The following is a 13,512-nucleotide window of genomic DNA, read 5'->3' as shown; positions in this document are numbered from 1 at the left end:
ACTTGAGACCGCCACATGTGATAGGACAACAACTTTCCTTTCTTTGGTGCCCAAAACTTCTTTCCAAACTGTTCACAAGAAAGAACACAAAGGGGGAAGCTTTGCATTTCACTGGGGTAAAAGAAAAAACTATGTCAACCCAGGATAAGCCTTTCCATTTCCCATGACAGAGCACAAAAGGATTTGGAAACCACTTCTTTTATCTTGTTGTATAGCATAGTGGAAACTCTAGCAAAATGTATGAGTCTGCAAATGTATAACCCCTAGACCCTCAAGAACCTTAGGCAAGCACAGTTAGATCCCCAAAGAACCTTAGGCAGCAGAGACAATCACATCCCATGCTAACCAATGACATGACTTATGATTTTATCTATTCCTCCATATAAATTGCTTTATGGGAGATAGCAGTTTAAGCCAATGGCATTTTTTTAAATTTGCAAGGGGTAGAAAAATTGAAGACGTGTAGAGTTGATGACAGTTAGCATGGCATGAAAGGGTAAAAGGATGTGGTCTCATTTTATAATTTTCAGGCTTAATTTTTGGAACACCCAATCCACTAGTTGCTTAATATTATAGCTGCTTGTTGGATACCCCTAAAGGATGTGGTCCCATTTTGTAATTTTTAGGCTTAATTTATGGAATGCCCAATCCACTAGTTGCTTAATTGTAGTTGCTTGTTGGATACCGGGATCTCTATGGGGTAACCCATATATCTAAATATGATACCTATGGCAATCCCACCTCTACATATCACAAGACTGCCCACCAACCTTAGGGTTTATGTAGATTGGTTTTAGGGTTCGAGAAGATCAATATGAGGGATTGAGCATGGTGTTTGATTAATACGGGGGTTTTACTTTCTAAGGTTAAAAATCCACCCCAACACGGTGAAAATGCATTCTCTGTGTGCAAGAATCAACAATGGTCGAGGTGGACGTTCGACCTCTCGAAGTGTTTGATTACGCGGAGCTTCTGCACCTTGCATCTCACCAACATCATCTGCACCATGGCGATGCTCTCCCGCAAGAAGAAGAGGCTCTGCTGGCGCGCTTCATGAATGCGCTGGGTGCCGCAGGGTGTGGCCTCCTTGCCGTCCGTGGAGTGCCGATCCTGCACCCCTCACGACAAGCTCTTCTACCCCTTGCCCGACTCCTTGCCCTCCTGCCCGCGCACGAACGCTCAAAAATCCTCAAGGTGAGTGTTTCTGCCGCCCCCATATGAACGCACGAAAATCCTCAAGGTGAGGTTTCTGAGGGGGAGGGTGTGTGTGTGTGTGTGTGTGTGCGTGTGTGTGCATATGAGAGAGAGATAGAGGGAGCCTTTTGAAGTCATAGAGAAGCCATATGATATGTGAGATCTGAAGCACCTGATGCGACTTGAGAGAGAGAGAGAGAGAGAGAGAGAGAGAGAGAGAGAAGATGATTCTTTTAACCGAGGGAGAGATGACGAAAAACCCAAAGAGTCTATGAGACCAAGCAATAGTAGAACTGTCCCATGGATAGGCTAAAAGTCAGGACATAGAAAGAGACACTATGAGTGTTTTGCGTGGATGTATGCAAGTACAAATGACAATAATGAATCCAAGTAGAAGAGGGAATCTTATGTTATCCTCATCATGAAGAGAGCACAAAACCTCAATATCCACCTTTTGGGATGGTGCATCTTTGTGTTGCTGGAGTACATTGAGAGAGCAGGGATTTCTGGAGATATTGTGCCCTGTTTGTGGTGACATGACTGGTCCGCTAAATGGCAGTATCACCAGGCCAAAGGTTAGTGCCAGGTTGAGATCTAGTGCATCTCCCTTCATCTATCAGCTCTCTTTCGGCACGGCCAAGTACATACCAAGCATCTCTGATCTCTATGATGCATCACGCACGGGAGAGGAGCCTAAATCTCTCTTGGAAGAGGCAACAAAATCTTCCTTGTATCTCATAGTGGACTGGGCATGTAAACAATTAGTGCTTCGTTGTCATCTCAGATCTTTGCATGAGGGATTTCTCCCTTTCTTGCTTTCCCACACATCCATGCTGAGAAACCATGGCTTTCTTGCCAAAACAGCCCGATTATAGCACTTGTCAAATCCAGGCTCTAAAACCAATGTAAGGTCTCTACAGACCACGCCCAAGGATTATCTGACCTAGAACCGAAACCCTAATGAGGTTATATAGACCGAACATTCTCGTATGCATCGCATGACCGCGATGGCTTGTGGCTAGCGACTCACCACCCAACTATAGGTTCAGTGCCTCGAACCACCCCTGAGCTTGAGGTCTAATTACTGTGAGCTTGCTTGGTACCAATGGCCCCAACCTAGTGTCCCATACTACTAGGCCGAACCACCCACCTTGCAGCTCCATGGCCATGGGGTCCTACATGCTTCCTTAGTAGCCCCAAGCCACTATGTGACTACTTGACCTCTTGTGTCTAATAGTGATGTCAAGGTCACTTATATAGTAATAACCCGGCTATTATTGGCCCTTGCTTTATTTATTAGCTTTTTTGCTTTATTTATAAGCTCAGCCATTATTAGCTAGGCTATTAATTACAAGCTTTTAGCCAATCTAGGCCTCTTTTTTAGCCCACGTGTGAACCCTCCAGGTCCCCATGGCCCAGCTAAGCTCTTAACCCTAATTCTAATCTTGGGTTAGTATATGTCCCTAGCCCTAACTCCAGGCCTGTCGGGACGTTACACGTCGAGAGAAGATCCAATTCAGTAAGTATGACGGTAAGTTAGATGCTTATGTTGTAATTTCTTGGCTTCATCATTTTGTTGTATATTTTGCCATTGTTCAGAGGTTCAGCCAGAAAAGGATCATGCTAGCCGCTCACAAGTGATGCTAGCATACATGTTATAATTGTACTTGTTTTCCATTAATGGCCCGTGCTTTCGGTGTATAATCTGCCCTTATTTGGGGTTCTATAAAACAAAAGTACTACTAGGGGTTTTTCTTTTTCTGTTTCTGATTGTGTGGACTATATGGTATCAGAATCATGGATTGGGTACAGACGTGTCGTTCAAAGATCCAGATCGGTTGGTGTCATCATTTGCAGCTCAGTTGAGTTTTGGACAAGAACATGCTAGTCAGCACATGCAATTATCACCAAGTGGTGAAACAGCTAATGTCTTGCTTGCAAAAGGTGCAGACAGCAACTCAATTCATTGTGAAAGGGGTTTTATGCAGGGTGAGCATGAATTGCATCAGCTTGGTTCTCTTTTCAGACTTCTTGGTAGAGAGATGGTGGAGGTAGGCCTTCTAGTGGCTAGAGTTTGTGACATGGCCATAGAGGGGGTGAGGTTAGAAGAGGCTATCCTTCAGGCTTGTACAGCCAAAGGGCGCTTGATACACTATCATTCTATGGTGGACAAAGCGGTTCTACGTGCCAGCTCTTCATGTGCAGGTTCTAGGGCTAGCAAAGAGAAGAAGGCAAAAGAACTTAAGAAAGCTCTTCTGAATACTGAAGTGAATGCATCCAAGGAGTTGTGGCAGCAATGGCATTTTGATTACGGAATCTTAACCGTGTTAACGGTGCCAATGTTTCTGAGCACTATCACAATAAATATGGATACTTTAGATACAGCTGTGGACCATGGCATGTCTCTTTCTGTGGATACTACAGAATCTGACCCTTTGTCAAGGCACATAGGGCTCAAAGTGTTGAATATTGGCAGTGGTCAGGTGGAGTTTGTGTGTGTCCCAGCAGATTGCTTAATCATCCAAGTAGGAGAGGCAGCTCAAATCTTGACGGGTGGTAAGCTCCAGGCCACCGCACACTGTGTAAGCAGACCTGCAGAAAGAGATGATATTAGCAGAGAGACATTTGTGGTGTTCTTGCAACCTGCTTGGCATAAGCGTCTTATTTCGCCAAAGCCAGATGCTAAGCAAGCAATGACCAGCCATGGTAGTCAGAGACTTGAAAATTGCATCTCAGGGGAGGAGTTCCAAGAGATTCAGAGCAAAGTGCCTGCTCTGGAATCCCGTTGGAGTGACGGCTGTACTTTTGCTGATTTTTCCAGAGAGACAACCAAACAGTATTATGGAGCCAACGGTGCACAGTCGCAGAAATAGCACCTCCAGCTGCCAGCACGGTGCCTTTATATACTGGTATCCCAAAGCTAATGTCCAAGTCTCAAAGATCTGAACCAATTGAGATAAATATACACCGCTCATGATGCCTTTAAGCGGGAGCATGAAGATTTTTTATTCTTATATCATGCCAAGGGGTGTAGAGCACTCTACAAATTTTATAGAGGGCCGAGGAGTTTAGATCAATCATTGATACCCATCTCAGCTAGTGGGTCATTACTCTAATGGTTAGGTGCCATGTGCTCGAACAGGAGTTTAGATCAATCATTGATACCCATCTCAGCTAGTGGGTCATTACTCTAATGGTTAGGTGCCATGTGCTCAAAGAGCTCCCTAGTTGAGTAGAGGATTTCTATCAGTATAGACCATTTCAGCTAGTGGGTCATTGCTCTAATGGTTAGGTGCCATGTGTAGTGTTGGTCGGCGTTGTAAAATGAAAGCCAAAAATTACACATTCAAAAATTCAGAGTACTCAAGGCGTCTTCAATCACAATAATAAAATATATGTTCCCAAACGTTTCTTTCCATTAAATAGTCAAATAATATGCAATGAAGTAAAATAACTGATGGTTTGAAACTCGGCAAAATCACAGATGTTTTGAACCTGGGCCCTCCCTAGAGCTTTCGCCTGTGTGTGTGTGTGTGTGTGTGTTCTGGTTTCTTTTCTCTCTCTCTCTCTGCAGGAATCAGCCTTCCACTTCCCTCTCTGCTTAGGGATTCTACAGGAGACTCTCTCTCTCTCTCTCTCTCTCTCTCTCTCTCTCTCTCTTGCACGCACGCAAGATAAAACACTGTCTGTCAAGCATGTGCTCGAGGATCACAGTTGCCCTAACTCTCGGAACAAAACAACGTAGGCATGGGAGGTGGGAATTGTCTCACTACAGACATGCTCAGCAGAGTCTCTCCCTAGAGGGCTTTGTCTGTCCTTGCGAAGCAGCATGTTTGCGGAGGTCGCACAGGGAGGCTGAGATGTTGGCCACGTGGAATCTAACCTTAGGTTTCTAAGGTTGGAGACTTTACAATTTGTAAACTTCAATTTAGGCACTATCGAATTATGTGAATATGCAATAGTATCACACAATGAAGCTAGGATCACTACACAATCAGCTAGTGACAGTGAGCTATGCATGATTTACATGCTTGCTTACACCCTTGTTACACTAATGATGGAGAACACTCTCAGCTTACATAAGGTATATTGAAAGGTTGTCAAATCCTTTTGAAAGAGAGATTTCAAAGATGCCATAAGGTGGTCAAGTTTACCATCAACATTTCTATCCCCTTATGAAGACACTTTGTGTATCCCTAGTGTGGATACCATTCCGTTCAAGTGATGTTCTGTTCAAGTCAAGATCTTACCTTAGCCTTGTTGAAGCATGTATCGTTGGGCCTTGAGTCATAAATGCAACTTTCCGATGTGTGTGCATTGGCTCGTCCGTCATGTTCTCACTCTGCTGTCACACCGCAATGCTCCTTGTCAATGGGGTGAAGGTGTTACTCTTTGTGAAGAGAAGCATTATTCTTCATATTCGCTCATGTAAAACTATCAAGTAGGATTGGGATGCCTTTTTTGTGTTTTGCTCATAAAGCCATCATAAATAAGACATGTAATGCAAAGTAGAATAGAGAACTAAGCCAATAGAAAAGAGTACTCCAAGCACTACTTTGGACCTATGTGTACAGTAAAAGAGTAGCTGAATTAGCTCCCATCAAGAATCATCCTCTCAATTGGCATTAGGCAAAAACTCAATTACTTAAGGAGATGCTGATCTATGGCATTGCAAAATAGCATGCATCTCGAGTTGGCGAGAGAGAAAGATATATATATATATATATATATATATATATATATATATATATATATATATATATATATACACACACACTTATTTGTGTCAGAAACAGCAAGATCGAGAGCACAAGGCATTAGGCAGAACACACACAAACGGCCATGATCAGCCAAGACCTCCCGTCCGGCCACCTCAAATCCCATGATACCACGTTAAATGTGGTGGATGAGAGGGCATATGAGTTCTTTTTAGCCTTTATATCCTTAGTGCTCTTATACATTATTTGCATGTGGAATCTTTCTATGCTATGTGTCAGCATAACGACGAGCCTTTTTCCAACACCCTCCCTTGGCAGGATTCTACTATGCTCACCCAATTGTGACGCAAAGGTGCCCTACCCAGCTAGTAATGACTCCTAGTACACCAATTAACCAACCCGACCAACAAGCATTTATGCTCGGCACACCAGCCACATGTTCGGCTCACGAATGGTGGCGATAAGCCAACAACAACGCTGCCTTCACTAGGGTTCAATGAAGACTCATCAATAACCATGACAAGCAGTACCATCACGGCTCTGATACCATGTCAGAAATGGCAAGATCGAGAGCACAAGGTATTAGGCAAAACACACATGAACGGCCACAACCGGCGAGGTCCTCCCCCATCCGGCCACCTCAAATCCCATGATACCATGTTCGGCTCACGAATGGTGGCGATAAGCCAGCAACAACGCTGCCTTCACTAGGGTTCAATGAAGACTCATCAATAACCATGATAAGCAGTACCATAACGGCTCTGATACCATGTCAGAAATGGCAAGGTCGAGAGCACAAGGTATTAGGCAGAACACACATGAATGGCCACAACCGGCCAGGTTCTCCCCCATGACAAGCAATACCATCACGGCTCTGATACCATGTCAGAAATGGCAAGATCGAGAGCACAAGGTATTAGGCGGAACACACATGAACGGCCACAACCGGCCAGGTCCTCCCCCATCCGGCCACCTCAAATCCCATGATACCATGTTCGGCTCACGAATGGTGGCGATAAGCCAGCAACAACTCTGCCTTCACTAGGGTTCAATGAAGACGCATCAATAACCATGATAAGCAGTACCATAACGGCTCTGATACCATGTCAGAAATGGCAAGATCGAGAGCACAAGGTATTAGGCGGAACACACATGAATGGCCACAACCGGCTAGGTTCTCCCCCATCCGGCCACCTCAAATCCCATGATACCATGTAAAACGTGGGGGATGAGAGGGCATATGAGTTCTTTTTAGCCTTTATACCCCGAGTGCTCTTATACATTATTCACATGTGGGATCTTTCTATGCTACTTGTCAACATCAACGATCAGCCTTTTTCAACAATTTGTTCACCATGACATGATAATGTATATTTTAAATAACAAATATTAGGATAAGAATATAGAAAAATATGTTTAAATTAATCTAAATTTTTATAAAATTATACTTTACTATGTTAAATAAAATATATAAAATTACTATGTTAAAATTATATTTTACTATGTGAAATAAAATTTTATTAAATTATATTTTTTAACTAAATAATTTTATAAAGTATATTTTTTAACTAAATAATTTTATAAAGTATTAAGAATTAGAGAAAGGAGAAAGAGTGTGTGTATGTAAGATAGTGTATATTATAAATGTTATAACGTATTAAGAATCAGAGAAAGAAGAAAGAGTGTGTGTATGTAAGATAGTGTATATTAAAGATGGTTAAAGAGAATTTTAAAATATAAAGAAATATAAATTATATTTAAATTAATTTAAATCATGTAAATTATATTTGATGACTAAAATAATATGTAAATTGGTGTATATGTGTGTGTGTGTGTGTGTGTGTGTGTGTGTGTGTGAATATGGTGTATATTATAAATGTTTAATAAAATGGAAAGATAATTCAAAATATAAAATTAAATTTAAATTATATAAAATTATATTTGATGATTGGAATAATGTGTAAATTGGTCTATATTTGTGTGTGTGTGTGTGTGTGTGTGTGTGTGTGTGTATTTATGAAAAGTAGATTGTGCAAAAATAGAGAAAAGTGAGAAAATAGAAGATTAAAAAATGTGAGAAATTATGAAAAAAGATTAAATGATATGATTCTTTTAAAAAATAACTTTGCGTGTGACATAGTTAAGGAGGTTCCTTCTAATAACAACAAAGTCATTACTTTGAATGAAGAAGACATTAGATATATCTCATCCAAATGAGAATGTTGTGGTCTCCATGTCGTTAAACAACTTGCAAGGGAGATGGTTGTAAAAGGTGTGCCAGCAAGCAGCCACATAAGTGCCTCTCATCTTCCAAGAGAAATGCTCTTAATATTGCAAAGCGTTTGAAGATGTACACAAGATATTAAACTATCTATAGAACTAGATCCATGAAATGAGTTCGGATGGTACAAGGACATTGAGAGAGGACATGGAAACATCCTTCAAAACTCATTACTAGCATTGCTCATATAGAACATATGTAAGGGGCATGTACATGCATCATCGTATGTGGGGGGAAGTGATGAAAGCTCGATCTTGTGTAGTAAAGGGTGTCAGTTACAAGTCAATGCCTTAAAGGAGCAAGTTATCCTCTTGCGCAATGAGGTGTCAACTCTTAAAGTTAGTTTGAGTAGGCTAAAAGCCATAATGATTCAATCTGACATAGATTATACACGAGCTTTGGGTTTTGTTATGCATTTTACATAGCGCCTCCGCACCTTTGAAAAAGTCTTCTTTCTTTTGTGGTAAGGCGAATTATCATGTATGTTCCTTAACGTTTTTGGTATGTGTTCACACACTTATCCACATGTGTGTATGTAGCATCTATGTATGTGTGCGCACATGTGTGCATGCATATGCTACGCATATGTGTATTCTATCTGTATGTGCATATTCTCTATATGTGTTTGTGTTCTATGTGTGTGTTTTATATTGTTAGCATCACCTTGCTAACATGGGGAAAATCACATGCTCCTATATACATAGCCATGGAGTACACATGTACATATGATCATGGAGTAGGAGACATGGATCAACAACAAGATAAAAGACGCAAGATAAACATAACAACATAACAACATAACATCATAGTGTATTCCATATCCATGTATCACATATTGTGTGTACAAGAATCATGTACATACCATAGTCATGTCCAATTTGCATACAAGAGGGACTTTATATAGCCATCCAACCATGTGACTCTTGGGCTACCCATGTGACTATTGGGCTTCCATAACCTCCACAAGATCTTAACTCCCCATTAGCCCTCTTGTAGTCACTTCTTGATATGACATCTTGTAATAACCGAATCCCACAACTCATTAGCCGAAGCTAATGCTACTAATGCTAGGGGATGTTCACACCCAAGCTAATTCCAAAATGCTAGGGGGTGTACACCATCAACACCTCTCTTTCCCTTTGTTTAGTTGGGAGTGTACTATCTCCTATTAACACCTTTCTTTCCTTTGTTTAGTTGGGAGTGTACTATCTCCTGTCAACACCAAGTACATCATGAAAATCTATAAATAAGTGGCTGCGAGAAGGTACAGTGCAAGCCACTTCAAGTTTATACAACATATCATGTAGAACCACAAAAACTGATGGTAGACCAAGGAGATGGTGGAAAAGTGATTTCCACCAATCTAATGAAGAGTCCACAAGTATATGCTGATGAAGAATCTTGTCCATCGGCACTCAAGTGTGCTACCATCTGTGTCAATGTAGCCACATGCTTCTGCTCCATGTGTATGGGAAGTCAGCTTCATCTCTAAAGTCCACAAGGTGAGTCCTCCCTCGGGTCCTGAAATTACAACACCCAACAAGTAACTACATTCTAGAAATCATTACATCATTTTCTTATGCTTTTAATATTTCCATTTTGGTTTTTGTTTGTTCCTTTTTCTTATAGGCAACTCGGTAGGGACCTCAATGAACCTTTTATCCGGACCTCATGCCTTCTCACTGGGTCTTACGGGAGTCTCGACAGGTATCGCCACTGAGCTTTTTCCTCCGACTTTCATGCCTCTTTGTCCAGGACTTATAGGTGACTCACTAGGGATCTTCAATTGGGCTTCCTCTGGACCTCATGCCTTCTCACTGGGTCTTATAGGCATCTCGGTAGTATCCTTAGTGTAAGACCCTTCCTTTGGTCCTCATGCCTTGTATTAGGACTTACAGGTGACACGGTCGGGACCTCGCATGTGCTTCCTCCGGACCTCATGCCTTCTTACTGAGTCTTACAGGCGTCTTGGTGGTATCCTCATCTAGGTGTCTCCTCCGGCCATCTCATGTCTCATTCTTTCAATATTAATATTGCGGGTCGAGACCTTGCTGGGCTTCCTCTAGACCTCATGCCTTCTCAGTGGGTCTTACAGGCGTCTCGATAGTATCCCAGCTAAAGTCTCCTCGACCCTCTCTTGCTTCATTCTTTCAATATTATCATCATTTTTTCCATTGACACCATATTTCAAGACAATACTTCAAGAATCGGCCAGTTACTTACCATTCAAGTCCATCAAGTCGTCCACCTTGAGTTTCCCACGGAGGTGAAGGTTGTATTCCATGTACTCCATATGGTAGGCATAGATGAGCTGGATCATCAAAGCCAACATGTCGTATGCCATATGTTTGTGCTTCTTTTTCTCCCGATTTTTAGTGTTTGATTTGATCTAAGCCGCCACAACTAATGCACCACACTAGCACAAGTCCAAGTGTGCTCCTAACAAGTAGAGCTTGGTGCAAAGGCTACTTGATCTTAACTTAAGTGTTCATTTTATAAAAACCTCTTGTTTATGTGTATTTCCCGTGCATGGAAATGCATTATTCCAATAATAATTGTGCCCAAGGAGTCATTAATGACATGGAAATGCATTTATAGAAAACCTCTTGTTTATGTGCCCAAGGAATCATAATAATTGTATCCTCCTCAATGACATGAGGGTCATCATTGAGTAGCCCATGTGCATCATCGACCATGGCTACATCTACATCAAAGAACACATCATCATCGTCGTCAGCTGTGAGGGATAGCATCAAGTAGCCCGGTGCATCATTGGCCATGGCTACATAAAAAACAATGGAACCCATCTAGTAGATCATGTGTATCATCATCGGCCATGGCTACATCATAAACATAACAACATTAGCAAGTGAGGTGGTGCTGGATTCCTCCCTCGAATGATGATGATGATCACGACAGGTGCATCAAGCAAGGGTACGCAACGATCACAGAATGCACACAGCTTGATGATGTAGTGAAGCTACTTATAAATGTGGTCTCAAACCATGGATTGTTGCATGAAATTCAAGGTTTTTGGATGATCATGCCAACAGTGCTAGGATTTTTTTTTTTAAATAAAAAATTTAGGGGTTTTAGGAGAAAACCTGGGGTTTTGTATAGAGTTTTGTCTGAGCAAACACCAAGTCTATGGAAAGAATTACAAGGGTTTTAGAGTCAGAGAAATGGATTATGGCAGAGAGCTTGCGCAGATTAGCACAAAAATACGGACATGATTAGCATAAGAAAGTTGGTGCCGGAGATAAGCCAAAACAAACAGTAGGGTTTGTTGGAGAGGGCCAAATGCTATAAGTGTTTTTTTTTTGGTCAGGGCCAGAGGGGACCTGGACGCTACTTAATCATGCTTTTTTGCGGTAACTAATCTTCTTAATTAGGCATTAAACCACCAAAACACGCATCAAACTGCTTTTGTGTCGTGATTAAGGTGTTTAACATGCATCAAACTGCTTTTTGTGCTGTGATTAAGACCAACAGCAAATAGACAGTGCGGGCTGATGAGCACAGAAAGTGTCTGCTAGTGCGCATCCCACCTTTGCCTTTTTCTTCATGTCCCCATTTTGCCATAGCCGGCGGCTCTTACCTGTGTTCTTGTCCATGATGGCAATGGCTGCCACATGCTTTTAGCACGCACGGAAACGCACTTTGTCCAGAGAGGCAACACTGCCACATGCTTTTAGCACGTACGGAAACATAACATCATGCGATGGAAAAGTTGAGTCTCCTCGCGGTGCTCGAAAAAAACTTTTTTAAAAAAAATAGGAAAATTTTCATATATAAAATTAAAAAATTATCAAGGAAGAGTTTTTTTTAAAGGTATTTGTACTATATTCCCTCAAATTTTGCAAGTATTGACACCTTCAAGCTATACATTTGCAGGTATTTTTTAAAATTTGAAAGTGATATTACACTAAACTCGGGTTTTTTTCGAGCAGCATTGATTGGGCGTATCTTGCAATCATTGCACTCCATGTGGCAACACTTTGGTCACTCAAATTGTCAAAAACCCTCCATGCCTCTTCAAGACTCCCACATTTAGCATACATGTCAATCAGGGCATTCCCCACATATTCATTCGACTCAAACCCACTTTAGACATTTGGATAAGCTTGCCTTGATCTAAGGCTCCTATGTTAGAACATGCTTTCACGATGCAAACAAAGGTAATATCATTTGACTCAATCCTCTCTTACTGCATCCGAACAAAAAGTGCAAGGGCCTCTACACTACACGCATGGTGGACAAGTCCTGAAACCATTACACTCCATGTAACCAACTCTCCCTTCATGCATGCTACTAATCTCTCTTTCGGTAAGAAATGCTTAAGGATTAGGCATTAGACTTTTAATCAAGATCTTGTGCGCAAGGAGAAGGTAAAAGCTTCTCGTCCCGTCATGATGGCCAAGTATTAGCATCACCTTGCTAACATGGGGGAAATCACATGCTCCTACATACATAGCTATGGAGTACACATGTACACATGAGCATGGAGTAGGAGATATGGATCAACAACTAGAAAAACATACAAGCATAATAACATAACATCATAGTGTATTCCATATCCATGTATCACATACTGTGTGTACAAGAATCATGTACATACCATAGTCATGTCCAATTTGCATACCAGAGGGGCTAAAAATGTGACTCTTGGGATACCAAAAATGTGACTCTTGGGCTCCCATAACCTCCACAAGATCCTAACTCCCCACTACCCATCTTATAATCACTTCTTGATATAACATCTTGTAATAACTAAATCCCACAACTCATTAGCCTAAGCTAATGCTACTAATGCTAGGGGGTGTTCATACCCAAGCTAATGCCAAAATGCTGGGTGTACACACCCGTCAACACATGCATGTACATGTGTTCTATGTACATGTACATATGTCATAGACGTAAACACATGTGTAGAGTGCTTTACATTGGTTAACAATCGACCCACTGAAGACGGGCCTAAGAGTGGGTAGGTCTAGGTCAGCCAAAGGAGCAGTTCGGTTGCCAATCATTATGTTGGAGCACAACCATGCTTCATGAGTGTGGAGAGTAGCGATGCTTTTTGATTTACACGTTTTAGGCTTTTCAAAATGTTTTAGAAAGGAAAAAAAAAATCTTCTAGTCATGGGTGAATATTCTAGAGCACCATCAAATCGATAGGCAAAGTTTTCAGCAACCCGTAAAGACTAGTTTTACATGGATGTGTTAATTTAACTATATAAAATTTAAATCAAAGACTAGTTTTATATAGATGTGTTATTTAACTATATTATAAACTTTAAACATCAATTAAGATTATGTAGT

The 13,512-nt window shown here is 41.3% G+C and overlaps 1 protein-coding gene across 1 annotated transcript; it reads left to right on the top strand.

Moving 5' to 3' along the window:
- Positions 1-850: 850 nt before the first annotated feature.
- Positions 851-4,547, top strand: LOC147618840 (2-oxoglutarate (2OG) and Fe(II)-dependent oxygenase superfamily protein). Its single transcript, XM_086773917.1, has 3 exons — positions 851-1,194; positions 2,988-4,317; positions 4,396-4,547. Exons 1-2 carry the CDS (start codon positions 922-924, stop codon positions 4,065-4,067), a joined length of 1,353 nt encoding a protein of 450 aa, XP_086630043.1. The 5' UTR covers positions 851-921; the 3' UTR covers positions 4,068-4,317; positions 4,396-4,547.
- Positions 4,548-13,512: the final 8,965 nt, after the last annotated feature.

The sequence above is a fragment of the Cibotium barometz genome, chromosome 34 (assembly GCF_041138505.1).
Source record: "Cibotium barometz isolate CiBa-2024 chromosome 34, ASM4113850v1, whole genome shotgun sequence".
Lineage (NCBI taxonomy): Eukaryota > Viridiplantae > Streptophyta > Polypodiopsida > Cyatheales > Cibotiaceae > Cibotium > Cibotium barometz.
The sequence above is the reverse complement of the archived record's forward strand: the minus strand, read 5'-3'. Positions and strand labels throughout refer to the sequence as shown.